General features: G+C 37.8%; 1 protein-coding gene across 1 annotated transcript in view; it reads left to right on the top strand.

Annotated features, from left to right (window-relative positions):
* The first annotated feature begins 486 nt into the window (after positions 1 to 486).
* The window catches only part of Ercc6 (ERCC excision repair 6, chromatin remodeling factor), a 79947-nt gene continuing 66292 nt past the window's right edge, over positions 487 to 14141 (top strand). Inside the window, exons 1-4 of the mRNA XM_076834268.1 lie at positions 487 to 548; positions 5025 to 5460; positions 7293 to 7413; positions 9493 to 9604. Of these exons, the coding sequence (XP_076690383.1) occupies positions 5039 to 5460; positions 7293 to 7413; positions 9493 to 9604 (655 nt within the window). The 5' untranslated portion in view covers positions 487 to 548; positions 5025 to 5038. The remainder of the gene's footprint in view (positions 549 to 5024; positions 5461 to 7292; positions 7414 to 9492; positions 9605 to 14141) is intronic.

Genomic DNA, 14141 nt, shown 5'->3' with positions numbered 1-14141 from the left:
TAGCGACCACGCATCTGCTTCACCGAATTCTTTTGAGGTCCCGCGCCCTGTTTGTTCTCTATTAAAATACTAGAGTTGTTCGAGAGAGGTTAGTGTGGTACCGGTCTGGAGTTTTCTGCGTTGCTATACTCAAGTTGGAGTAGGGGAAGTAGGATTGAGCAGTCCGCTTGTATATGCTGTAACCTGGTTTTCTTCACAGCCACCATCTTCACAGCTGTCACCCTGTTCCAAGCTGTGAAGTCGTCGTTTTCCCTTCTGAACATCTCCCAGTCTCTTCTCTTTGCACTTTCTCCAATCTATTATCCCTGCAGTAGCCTAACTGGTTTTTAAATCGGGTCACAGTGTCATCACTGCTTACAACGCTTCGAAGCCATTCCATTGCACTTGGAGTAAACTCCAAGCTCAGCTTTCCCAGACCTTGTGTGACCTGACTCTTCTTGCCCGCCTCTTCACAGAGTTGTGCGTATGTACAAACAACTCTCCACACCAGGATTCAGCTTACCCCTGGCCACAGAATCCCCCAGTGCTCAAGGGAGAGGACACTGAAGGTAATGTTTTCCCAGATAATTAAGTCTTGTAGTTTGTTAGGAAATATTCTGTAGATAATTTCTGTTTAACTCAAAATTGGAGATAAAAAATCCTCAATGTTGCCGTGGCGTACGCCTGTTATCCCAGAAGCTCCAAAGGTTTAGGCAGAAGGATCCCGAGTTCAAAGCCAGCCTCAGCACAGGTGGCGAGGTGCTAAAGCAACCCACTGAGACCCTATCTCTAAATAAAAAATATAAAAATAGGGATGGGGATGTGGCCCAGTGGTTGAGTGCCCCCGAGTTCAATTCCTGGTACAAAAAAAAAAAAAAAAAAAAAAAAAAAAAAAATCATTGTTTTAGTCTTCTTTCATTTTCTCAAATTCACCAGCTCTTCCCGGCATTAGCAACTACACATGTTGTCTCTTTGCAAGGTGTTCACTCCACTTTTGGTCTGAGTAAATCCTGTTCATCCTTCAGATACTGGCTTTATCAGATAGGCCTCATTGACCTTACTCCTACCTCCACAATGTCAGTTAGGTTTCTCTTATTTTTTTTCCTTAAGAGCTCTGTATTCTCTTCTTATGTTAGTTACCATGATTGCATTTGTATATCCCTGTCTCTATATAGACATACTTTTTAAGATGTCTGGTCTTTCCCAAGAGACTAAACTCTGTAGGGAAAGGAATTAGTTTGCCTAGCACATTTTTTGGTGTAATTGACTCTCATTTATTTGTTGAACTAATGATTTATTTCACTTCTGAAACTCTTCGTTAGCTTTTTTTTGGGGGGGGGGTTAATCCAGGGATGCTTTACCACTAAGGTACCTCCCCAGTCCTTTTTATTTCTTTATTTTGAAACGGGGTTTTGCTAAGTTGTTGAGACTGACCTCAATCGATCCTCCTGTTGAAGCTTCCTGAGTCTCTGATATTAGTTGTGTGCCACCAGGCCTGGCTTTTCTTTAACTTTCTGATGAAAGCCTTCAGGTTTCCTACCATGACCAGATGCTAGGTGCATTCTCTACCTCTCTATCCCATTTCCAATCCAATTCCTTTCTGGCTTTTTTTTTTTTTTTTTTTTTTTAATAAATCTTCCAAGTATGATTCCTAACCTGTTGTTTCACCTGCCTTTCTCAACATCAACTTCAGGAACCTTTTGTTCTACCACTTCTACTTTGAAAATCCCAATACTGAAAATTTCCCCAAGGAACTACTCATTGCTAGAGAAGGAAATTATACAGTGTTAGGAAGTGTTGGCAGTCCTTGGTTTTAGGGAGCCAACAGCAGGTACCCTTATTATTCATTCTGCATTAGCCCTTATGTGTTTTTAAATAGACATTTGTTCCAGAATTCTGTTCTTCTCCATCCCCCATCCCAACTTTGTCCCCTGACCCAGGAAGTGCCCAGATGTCCTATCTGATGGGATATTTTTTCTGTGGTCCACGTCAGCTTCTTTTTGTATCTGCAGATAGGTATATCAGGAGTTATTCTTTTGCCAGAGAAATAGGCATCCTTCTTTCTGTTCATTTACACCCTGGACCTTCTGCTGCTGCACAGCTTTCTGGTTAGGTCATCTCTTATCTCTTTCAGTCTTTACATTTTCTCATTTTTCTTGCCCTCATTTTTTCTTTCCCCACTTGCCAATAGATCTCTTATTACTTTATCATTCCATCTACTTCCCTCCCATAGCCAATCTCCTTAATTAAACGAATAGTCCACTCCCTTATAGGGTGCCTCATCTACTACTGACTTCATAAACCACTACAGTCTGGATTTTGTCTCCATTGCTCCATTGAATCATCTTTTACTAGATAACCCAGTGACCAATCATGTCTAAATTCACCAGACCTTTTCTTGATTTCCTTATGTGAATATGCCCTGTCATTTTCTACTTTTAACCATTCCTCTTACCCTTTTTAAAATTATTAGTTGTTTCCCCCAAATTTCTTTATTTTAAATCTTGTCTTTGCACTACAATACTATTAATATTTTTGGTCGAATTGACTTTTTTTTTTTTTAACTTAAAAAATAAATCTGGCCTGGGAAGTAGCTCAGTCGTATGGCACTCGCCTAACATGCTTGAGACCCTGGGTTCAATCCCAAGGATTGGGAAACAAACAAACAAAAAGCCCCCCACCCCCCCAAAAAACCCACCTCTTGCATGCAGATAAGAAAAACGAAAACAGAAGTGTTTCTTATTTAGAGGCTCTTAGAAAAGCTCTGAACAAGAATCCTGCCCCTTCTGTTGCAAAGGGAGACCAAGCTGAGCCTTTCTCTAAAAGATAAACAGAAGGCCTCAGAAGGGAGGAAGTTTCTTCCTCTGATGCTGGGAATTGAACCCAGGGGCGCTGAACCACTGAGCTACATTTCCATCCCTTTTCACTTTTTATTTTGAGTCAGAGTCTTGATAAATTGCTGAGGCTGGCTTTGAACTTGTGATCCTCCTGCCTCAGCCTCCCAAGTTACTGGGATTATAAGTGTGCATCATTGTACCCTGCAACTTTCATCTTTTCAGTGTTAGCCTCTTTTTACCTTCTAAAATGATGACCTCTGGCACTTGTTAGAGTCTTGGGAACTCTGGGTTTGCTTGCTCTGCTGGTGTGTCCATATTCTTTCTAGAACTTTCCCTTGAGCTCAGATTTGCATCCTGACTGCATTCTGTACCACTATGGTGACTTCTGAGTGCCTTGCCAGCCCCCCCCCCCCACTTTTCCCTTCTGCTTCCTTTCTGACTTAGTCTTATTTTTTGTGTGTGACTGGATTTACTGGTAACTCAGTTATCCAAACCAAACTTTATATTTTAGATCTATCTGAACCTTACTTCCTTTCAGCAGATATTGAACACCTCCTCTAGGTATTAAACCATGGGCCAGGGGTTCAGGTCTTAGCTCATCCATGATGTTTCTTGAGCCCCAAACACAAAGCATTTTTCCCTCTTGTCAGTTCATGTGGCCAGTAGTTGACCTGCCTTATTGTGTTGTTACCCCACATGCTGAATCTCCAGCACAAAGTGAGCCACTTTGGGGCAGATTATGCTAAATTCATGGCAACTTTGTATCTTAGTGCTTGGTCTCTGGGGTTGTTTTATTCAATGAGGAATGAGTAGGTGGGTGGGAGGAATTTGTGATCATTTCATAGAAATAAAGTTTCAGAAAACCTTAATTTATTCATGGTTAAAATCAAGTCTGAAAAAAAAATCAAGTCTGTCTCTTTATTATTATGTTACTTTTTAATATATTTATATGTTACACAAGTAATTGAGTGAATATATTCTCTTTCAAGCAGTTCCTAAGTATGTGAATAAAATGTAGATGCTTCCTTTATTTTTTTGTGTTCCCTTCACTTCCTCCTTCAACTACTATATGTTTAGTATGCATCTTTTCAGATCTTTGTGTGCATTCCATACACACAGATGCCCACATGTGTCACACATGCCTACATATGTCAAGAACCATAAATGTGTTCATGGTTTTATATCAACGCCACAGAAAATATATAAAGGCTACCTTAAACTATTAAAACATGCTTAGTAAGCATCCTTGTACTGATGTATAAGTAGAAACAGTCTCTGACTTAGAACTTAACATTTTTTTAACTTTATAATGGTGTGAAAGTAACTTGCATTCAATTTGAATTTTGCTCATTTCCTGGACTAGTGATATGCAGTATGATCCTTCTCATGATGCTAGGCAGCAGCAGTGAGCTACAGCTCATAGTCAGCCACATCATGAGAAAGAATAACTAAGGCATTTGGGTGTTCTATATTTCTCTGGAATTAATACCTTGAGCTAGAATTGGCTGGGCAAAGGTCATGTGCAATAAAATTTTGATAGATATTGCTAATTTGTCCCCCAAAAGGGATGTATTAATTTATATTCCCACCATGAGTGGGTGAAGGTGAGTCCTGCTTCTTGTCTATATTGAATATTACCATGCCTACCAAACTGATGAGTGAGAAATTATATTGTATAATGAAATGGAGATATTTTTGATAATATTTTTGTTAATTTCTCTGAGATTCTCATTTGTTCAAAGTTCTAGATACATGTTTAGCCTCAAAATTTTTAGTGTCAGATTCATACAGGAATTCTCTCCTTATGTCATTGACTCATAAATTATAGTTGATTGTGCTACTCTAATGTAAATCATTTGTGTTTTAGTACAGTGAAAATGCTAACAGGAAAGACAGCAGCCAGACTACTTCAGCTGTTGGGAATGTTCATAGTGTCACTCAGGATTGTGTTGCTGGCATGCTCAGCTGGCTGCCCAAATGTCCTTGTCGATGCTACTGCATTTTTTTTCTTTTGTTTAATTTTTCTTATTTGTTATCAGAAGATTTATAATTTGTGCCCTTTTTAGAAATTATTACTTGGAAATTTCAATTTATGTAATTGGAAGGTTATTACTTGATACTTTAAGAAATCAGTGTATTAATTATACAATGTTGAAGAAACTATATAATGATCAAATAGCTATGATCAAAATATTTCTATCCTTTTAGATAGTCTGTACAAGATGCCAAATGAAGAAATCTCTCACTCAAGTCAGACTCAGGAGCAAGACTGTTTACAGAGACAACATATTAGTACTAATGAAGAATCATCAACTGAGCAAAAAAATGGTGGGGATGCAGAGAAGAAGGAGCACCTCCCTTCTTCTTCCTCCGACTTTGGGCCCTCTACTTCTACTGAGGGCTGTACATCGGCAGCTGCAAGGAGAGGTCCAGCCCTGCTGCACATTGACAGGCATCAGATCCCGGCTGTGGAGCCCAGTGCACAGGCCCTGGAACTGCAAGGCCTGGGCGTGGATGTTTATGACCAGGCTGTGTTGGAGCAGGGTGTGCTTCAGCAGGTGGATAGTGCAATCCTTGAGGCTAACCGCGTAGCACAGCTTGTTGACGCTGAGAAGGAGTATCGTTCAGTCCTGGATGACCTCATGTGAGTGTGGCCCATATCTTTTTTGAGAGTTTATTTTTAAACATAGCAGAGAAATCTAGGTAATACTTATAATATTCCAGAAATGTAAGAGATGTATAGAACCTGTTTTGGGGGAGATAGCGTCAGTAAGGGCAACTCTCCACCTTGACTTTGGTCCTTGCCCCTTGCCTTAGGAGCAGTGATGCACACAGTGGTGTTGCACACAGTGGTTAGGGGCTCAGCTTAGCCCAGCCCACAAAGGCCTATCTTGTGCATAGTGTCCTGAAGAGGTGCTATTTAGGACTCATTGCCATGTGCTGTGTGGTCTTAGGAGAACTATGTCTGAATTTGGGCAGTTTCCTATTTGAGATACGAGAAATATACTGCCCCTTTATCACAACCCTGTAGTTTCTTTTCAGCTTGCTGTCCTCAGATTGAGTGTTCAGTCCCTTGGCAATTTTTTTCAGATTTGCATTTCTAGAAATAATAACTCCCTTGCCTTTCCTTTCTTCTGTCCTATTTTTGACTTTCGGTAAGGAAAGATGAAACATGGAGACCTCATTTTCACTGACATGGGCTCTGTTGAGCATAGTGTATTGGTGGAGAAGAGAGGGACTGGGCCAGGCTGTGGGGTCTGTGGGGTGAGGACAGGAGTGGGGAAGTTGTGGAGAGTTAAGCTTACTCATCATTGTCAATAGGGCTGAGTTTGGGTCAGGTCAGGCAAGCAAGAAAGAGAAACTGAGCCCTAGACTGACTAGTGCTCAGGCAGTGTGAGGCAGTATTGAGGTAGCTGGGGAGGGAGTGTGTGGAATCTGTGGCTGTCTGGTTGGAAAGTCTATAGTAGTGGTGCTGTTGGTACTTTAAGCATGTATCATCTGCTAACAGAAAATTTGTAATTTGTGCCCTTTTTTAGAAATTATTGCTTGGAAATTTCAATTTATGTAATCGGAAGGTTATTACTTGATACTCTAAGAAATCAGTGTGTTAATTATTACAGTGTTTCTGGTGTGTTCTCTTGGCCTCTTTTTTGTTTTAATTTAAATTACCTTTTTGGGGGGCCTTTTGAATAGTGGGTGCTCTTGCATAGTTGTTAGTGACCTTGAGTGTTGAGGACCTCAGTTCTTTATAATGACATACCTTTTATATTTGATCTTGAAAATGTGTCCACTTCCTCTGGAGGTTAGAGATAGGAAAATGCTGTGGATTCTTAAGGCAGAGGACACTATGCCTGGTGATGTGGTACTTTAGATGGCCAATAACTTATATTGTTTATCCTGAAATCCACAAAGGATACAAACAGCAAATTGTACAAGTGTCCAGAAGATTGAATTTGTGTTTTGAAAATTGGAAGCTATAATTCTATTATTCCTGTTTTAGGAATAATTTTGTTTTTTTTTCTTTCACATAATGAAAGAAAAATATTGTCACAGTATTTTATGATTTACAGTTTATATAAGAAAATGTTTAGGAACTTTTAGGACTTTCCAGACTTTGGGAGGCTTCCATAATGGGCTTTAAAAACCTGTGTATGCATTTCTTCATAAAAAAGGGCAATGTATTACATGTTGTCCTAGCAGCGTCTTGAATAAAGTAGACACTTGAAAAATGGTTGTAGAAGGAATGAATCAGTTTTAAAATGGAAATGAGCTGATTTAAATCAGAAAAACAAAAGAAAACCACTAGTAGTTATCTTAAACTTCTAGTCTATTTCTGACCAATAAGAATGTGCATTCTGTTTTAGTTTCTGTGTAGTTCATAAGAAGTAGAAGAGACATGTTTCTGGCATTTGTCTTATTATTATATGATATAAATGTTACCATAGTGGAAAATAGATAATTTATCTTATTTTTCAGGTCATGTTCAACATCTCTAAGGCAAATCAATAAAATTATTGAACAGCTTAGCCCTCAAGCTGCCACCAACAGAGACATCAACAGGAAACTAGATTCTGTAAAACGACAGAAGTATAATAAGGTGATTCCAAATAATGCATAAAGTATTAACACTTTTGAAAAAGTCACCATGTGAGCCCACTTAATAATTTAAAACATATTCTGGGAAGTATTTATAAAATGTAAAGCAAATGTTTTTCCTTGTAGAGAAATTTTGAGTCACTTTTATATGTTTAAATTGTTTCCCTTATACATCCTTAGTTATACAATATTTTTAAAAACCCATACACATAGACACACATATATATACACTATACATGCCTGTATGCATCCTTGTGTACATAGTTGAAAGTAGTTCCTATGTGACTTTGCATGCTTCCCCACTATGTTCACTTTCATAGTCTTTCTAGTGTGACCATTTCCTTTTGCTCTAGTGTGGTGTATTGGTCTCTCACTTAAATCTCCTTGTTTTCCTGTGGGCTTTGTTTTTCTGTTTAGCTCTTGGTAACACTGATTGTCTTCACCCCTGCACAGTGCTTCTGCTTCTTATTCTGAGAGGCTGGTCCTTCATCCTTACCTTAAATATTACATTCACTACCCAGATGCATAAGGTCAGAGAACTTAAGAGTTGGGAAGATCTATTATGAAGGATATTTTTTTATGAGTTTTGGTAGGAATTATGTATACCTTTATGAAAGTAATTGCAATAAATAGGAATGACTAGTTTTGTTCATTTCAATTCTGCCTTATAGCCTTGTGCTTACAGTTGATCGTTTGCAGCAGGTGGGGGTCCTTGTATTTTTAAGTTCTACTTGTGGGGCATACAGTCTCATTTCATGTGGTCCTCCTTTTAATTTCCACCCATCAATTGATTATCTTTACCACCTGTCTCTCTCACTTTTGGAATTGCACCCCACAAGTCAGAGCTAGTATTTGTTTTATACAGAGAGGATCCCCCCCAAATCAGAAAGGGGGCATCTGGCCTCTTGTGGGAACATGTGAATTGATGTGCAGAGACCTTTGAACTTCTTGGGCTTCTGGGAGACCAGGATTTCAAGGATGGAGAACAAACTTTAGGCCACTTCAGAACCTTGTCTAACTTAATTATATTTTCCTGTCTTTCTTTTTTTTTAATATTTATTTTTTAGTTTTTGGTGGACACAACATCTTTGTTTGTATGTGGTGCTGAGGATTGAACCTGAGCCGCACGCATGCCAGGCAAGCGTGCTACCGCTTGAGCCACATCCCCAGCCCAATTTTCCTGTCTTTCTTTATCAGCATCTTGATGTTTAGAGATAAACTATTCAGAAAGAAAATATTTTAAGTGGGATTTTGTTGAGAGAAAGACTAAGAAAAAATTGTAAGTCATTGTAATGTAGTGTTTATGTTCAGGTTTCCTCCTTGCTCCATACTTATTTAGAGTTGAAGCGTTCTTTTTTTTCCAGTGGTGCTAGGGACTGAATGAGGTTCTCATGCATGCTAGACAAGTGCTCTACCACTGGTGAAGTTGAAACATTCTTTTTCTTGTAAAAATGATCCAAGTACTCTAGGCCCAGTTAATTGGGAAGCTGTAGGAAGGCCACAATATGAATTTTGATGATATCAAGGAAGATAAGACAGAGGAATCTAGGGCAGTCAGGGTTAAGAAGCATGGCAAAATGTATTTGCTTTTGAGTTTTGTGATAGGATAGAACACTATAAAGAATGTCATAAATACGGTAGGTTATCTAAGAAGAGTGATTTTTAAAAATATTGAACTCTTTTGCCCTCTATAGCCCATTGGCTGCTCAGGTCAGAAGCACAGAGAAGTTTAATGATGTATCCAGTATGCAGTGGGGAAGGGGGTAGGCAAGGAGGGCAATTCCACTCTTCCTCAGTTGGTACATGCGATTTAAGTGTCCAATTTAAGTGCCCAAGAATGGGGAAAGCTCTATGCCACACAGTGAGGAACACCTGTGGGCAGGCATGTCTATACAACAGGATTGCTTCAAGATTAACTTGCTGCAGGAAAGTGAGAGTTGTTCAAATAAGGCTGTGTATAGTAATAGTAATGTAAAGTTTATTTTACTCTTCATTAAAGTTTTTAAATTTCATAGTGCTATTTTATTTAACAATAAACCACTGCATTATCCTGTTCTGTATTTGGTATTTATCTTTCAAGGAACAACAGCTAAAGAAGATCACTGCAAAACAGAAACGTTTGCAGGCCATCCTTGGAGGAATAGAGGTAAGAGTGGAACTGGATCATGCCAGCCTGGAGGAAGAGGATGAAGGTGAGGACACTGGGAACAGTTTCTTTGTGTTCTTGAATTAATGCCTCTTTATATATGCCTGGGCTTTGAGAAAAATGCCTTTCTTTGTCTTAGTGTTAGATTGGCTCTAGGAATATTTTACTCTCTACACTTGCAAAACCAAACCTTTTCAGTCAGATCAGGTTTTTAGAGAATTTAAAGAAAAAAAAATATGTGTATATATGTGGGTGTATATGTACACACACACACACACACACACACATACATATACACATACACACTTTTTTTTTTTAAAGGTAAGGGTGCTTTACCACTGAGCTACATCTCCAGGCCTTTTTTAATTTTTTGGCCAGGGTCTTACTAAGTTGCTGAGGGTCTTGCTAAACCTCTGAAGCTGACCTTGAACTTGGGATTCTCCTGCCTCAGCCTCCCAAATCATGGGGACTACAGGCCTACATCACTGTGCTCAGCTTGAAAGTAAATTTTTAACTCAGTTCTCTAGAGGCTGCTGATGGACGTTTAGTGTTACATTTAATAAATTGGAAATTCTAAACATGGTTATATAATTAATTTGATAATGACACTAATATCTTGATTGAATTACATTTTGAAAGCCCAGCATCATCAATCAGCATCTGTAGAATTGCTCTCACATTTCTTTAAGGATCATATTTGGCAGGCTTTCCAAGCATCCATTCTGTTGTATAAGAAAAGACATTCAGGTTTTATCATAGCCATGATTTCATTAAATTACTGCTTTGGATTATTGTCTTTTGGAAAACCTTTTTGGAAAATGCATAAGCTCTGGAACTAAATATCTTTGCAGGTGTGTGTGTGTGTGTGTGTGTGTGTGTGTGTAGAAATTGTTAGTCGCTGCTCGTTTTACTGCCTGAAATTTAAATTAAGCTTTCTTAGTATAAGCGCTTCAAGCAAATGTTTCCTACTATCTCTAGTATTCACTAAGACAAGAGTATTGTTCTGAGATGTGCTTTTTAAAGTTCAATCTCACAATATTCATTATCTTAGGACCAGTGCTTTCTGCAACTGTGGTACCATACTTCTCATTGGTAAAGGATATTTGTTCCTGTCTAGATGTCTATAATCTGCTTTTACTTCCTATTGCTACTTTGGTAAAACTTTGCCCTGGGTTAAAAGATACCTCCTCAGACCTTGCCTCCCTCAGTCTTTTGACAGCATTTGATACTTCTGTGCCATCTGGGAACCTTATCTTTTTCCTGGTTTTCCTTCTGCCCTCTGCCTAAGTCTGTTGCGTTGTTTTGGTCAGCTTTTCTGGTATTATCACAAATGCTGATTCCTCAGGATTTTTTTTTTGAGCCCCTTTCTCATTCGATTTCCTCTCCCCAAATATAATCTACTCATATGGCTTTGCAGCCACTTACTATCTTACAGATATGTTGCTGTCAGTTTTTGAGTTCCTGATTCTTATGATAGCCCTCCATCTGGACACCAGCCATCACCTGGGACTCTGATCTCTCTTACCATCCTATCTCCTCCACTCTGTCTGCTGAGGCAGTAGAGCAGAGGGCCTGAGAGCACAGTTTTAGCTCTGCATTGCCAGGTGGAACTTGGCTGTGTTCTCTACCTAAGTCTCTCTGAACCTGCACAGTATGTGTAAGTGTAGCAGCCCTCCCTCATACTTCCCTGAGGCTTCCTTTCCCCAGCTCTCCACATAGTGATCCATTTCATAAGGTGATTGTGAGAATTACCTGATAGTAATTTCTTAGAAGTGGATGAGAACAGATTATAAACAAAAGGAAACTTTGACTTTGCCACTGTGATCTGGAGGGTGACAAGAGTGTATACCCACACCTTTCCTATTTATTTAGTATAGGAACTGAAGAAAGGAAATACAAAGTGTAAGGATGACAATGAAGAAATAAAACTATCATTAATCATAGAATTTTTGATTGCTTATGTAGAAAATTCAGAAATTGATGTGCTTAGCGATATCATTGAATATAGGATCAACATATAAAAACTTGTCATTTTTATATGCCAAGAAAAACAAAGTATAAAATTTAATAAAGATGCCAGTTACATTGAAAATCAAATACTTAGAAAGAAATTTAGCAAAAAAAAAATGTGTTTTTTCTCAAAGTCCAAATGTTCTCTCTGATATGCAGATGTTAACTCACAATAAGTGGGTGGGGTAGGGAAAAATAAAAGTATATTGGATTAGACAAAGGGGAATGAAGGGAAGTGAGGGAGAATGGGAATAGGAAAGATAGTAAAATGAATTGAACATTACTTTTCTATGTTCATATATGAATACATTACCATTTTAATTCCACGTTATGTACAACCAGAAAAATGAGAAGTTGTACTCCATGTATGTATAATGTGTCAAAAGACGTTCTACTGTCATGTATAACTAAAAAGAGCAAATTAAAAAAGAAAAAGAAAAAAAAATGAGGTTTTCTGCAGTGTTTCCTACATACAAAACTAAAAAAGGCCACTGAAAAATCAAAGACAAGTAAATGGAGATAACTGTGGTTGTGAATTGAAAATACAATGTTGTAGAGATGTCATTTATCCTAACCAGCTATAGTTCCAGCGCAGTCCCAATATACATTTCAGATTTTTGTTTTGTTTTAAGGCAAAGGACATGAGGGAGGAAATCTGAAGTTGAGGTTAGAAGTCATTAACAATCCAATTCTAAAATTTGTATAAAGGTGTGTTGGGCCAAGAATAGCCAAAGCAATCCTGAAGAACAAATATCAAGAACTGTCATATAGCTGATGTAATTAAGACAGTGTAGTATTGACACAAGGATATACAGACAGACCCCTGGTATAGAAAAGAGGGCCCAATAAATAGGCCTATGCACATAGTATCACTTGATTTATGGCAAAGCTGGCAGGCGATGCTATTGAGAAGAATGGTCTTTTCAATCAATGGTGCTGGGTTAATCCACATTTAAAAAAAAAAGAAATCTTGACCTTTTTCACTGTGCACAAAGATAAATTCTGAGCAGAACATATATCTGAATGTTGATGGTAAGACAAAGCATCTAGAACATCTCATAGGGCAAACATTTTCATGATTGTGGTGTAAGCAAAGACTTAAATAGGACCCAGAAATGCTCTCTGTAAGGGAAAAGATTTATTAAATGGACAGTATAAAAACTAAGAACTGAGCTGGGGTTGTAACTCAATGGTTGAGCGCTTTCCTTGAATGCGTGAGGTACTAGGTTTGATCCTCAGCCTACATAAAATAAATAGATGGTATTGTGTCCATCTACAACTAAAAAAATATTTAAAAAAAACTAAGAACTTCTGTTTGTCAAAAGATAGAATTTAGAGGGTGCAAATGTAAGCTACAGAGTGGGATAAGATATTTGTAGAATATGAATGAATCATAGGTAGCCAAAAAGGAATGGCAAGAATATAGACCAGTTGGAACTTTCAAACTTTGCAAATCTGTTTGGCAGTGTCTACTAAATCTGAATATACTCAATTATATATGTTTATTGTTAAAGGGTGTGTATGAGAATATTCATAGCAACATTATACTTAGCAGCCCAAATCTAGAAACCACCCAAGTACATTAACAGTAGAATGGAAAAATTATGGAATACCAGCAATAGTAAGAGCTAACAAATGGCATCTTCATTCAACAAGTTAGTGTGGCTTTCATAAGTGCAATTCTGACTAAAGGCAGGCACATAGAGGAGCCCAAACTTTCCATTGATATGAGGTACACAGCCAGGCATCACTCATCCATAGAGTCAGGCCTGTCATTATCCCTGGGTCGGCTGGAGGTGGCACCAGCTGCACCTAGGGGGATGCTAGTAATTTCTGTTATTTAATCTGAATTCTGGTGCATAAATATTTTTTTTCTGAATATCCATTGAGGTTATAATTTGTGTACATTCTTGTATATTTTATTTCAGGAGAGCAAGTTGAAGGAAAAACTGGCTTGTATAAGAATTATAGATTTTAGAATATGGATTCCTTCCTGTTAAATCTTAAGTTTTTTGGTTTTCAGATTATGTGATAAAGTAATTTTTTTGCTGGAGATTAATTTCAACTAGTGAGAGAGGGATTTCTACATGACTTTATACTTACAGGGGAAGATTCTCCATGTTGAGGGGAAAGTACTCTGTATTGTTTGGATGGTAACCATTATTCACATATAACTGTAGGACTCAGTTAACTTAATTTAATTTTTAAATAGCTACAGTTGACTGGTAAATACTTGCTGAGCAGTACAGAGATAACACTTTGAATTTTTTCCTGTTTGGATACATGGTGATGCCTGTTTTAATTTTACTGTCTTGAATTTAGGTCCATCTGAATATTGATATTAGCAAAAATATGGAAACTTGGATTTTATTTTTTTCTTGTGGGCTACTCTTCTGTTGATAATTTTTATAGTTCTAGGCCTGTCTTTAGTTATACAAAGTATATTTATAATGTGATATTTAAAACTTTAAATTCAAGTGTATTTTTTTTAACTTAAAAAAATTTATACATGTTTTTAAGGTGCTATGTGATATTTCAATAAATGTGTATATTGCCTAAGGTATAATTCAGGT

The sequence above is a fragment of the Callospermophilus lateralis genome, chromosome 15 (genome assembly GCF_048772815.1).
Source record: "Callospermophilus lateralis isolate mCalLat2 chromosome 15, mCalLat2.hap1, whole genome shotgun sequence".
Taxonomy (NCBI): domain Eukaryota; kingdom Metazoa; phylum Chordata; class Mammalia; order Rodentia; family Sciuridae; genus Callospermophilus; species Callospermophilus lateralis.
The sequence above is the reverse complement of the archived record's forward strand: the minus strand, read 5'-3'. Positions and strand labels throughout refer to the sequence as shown.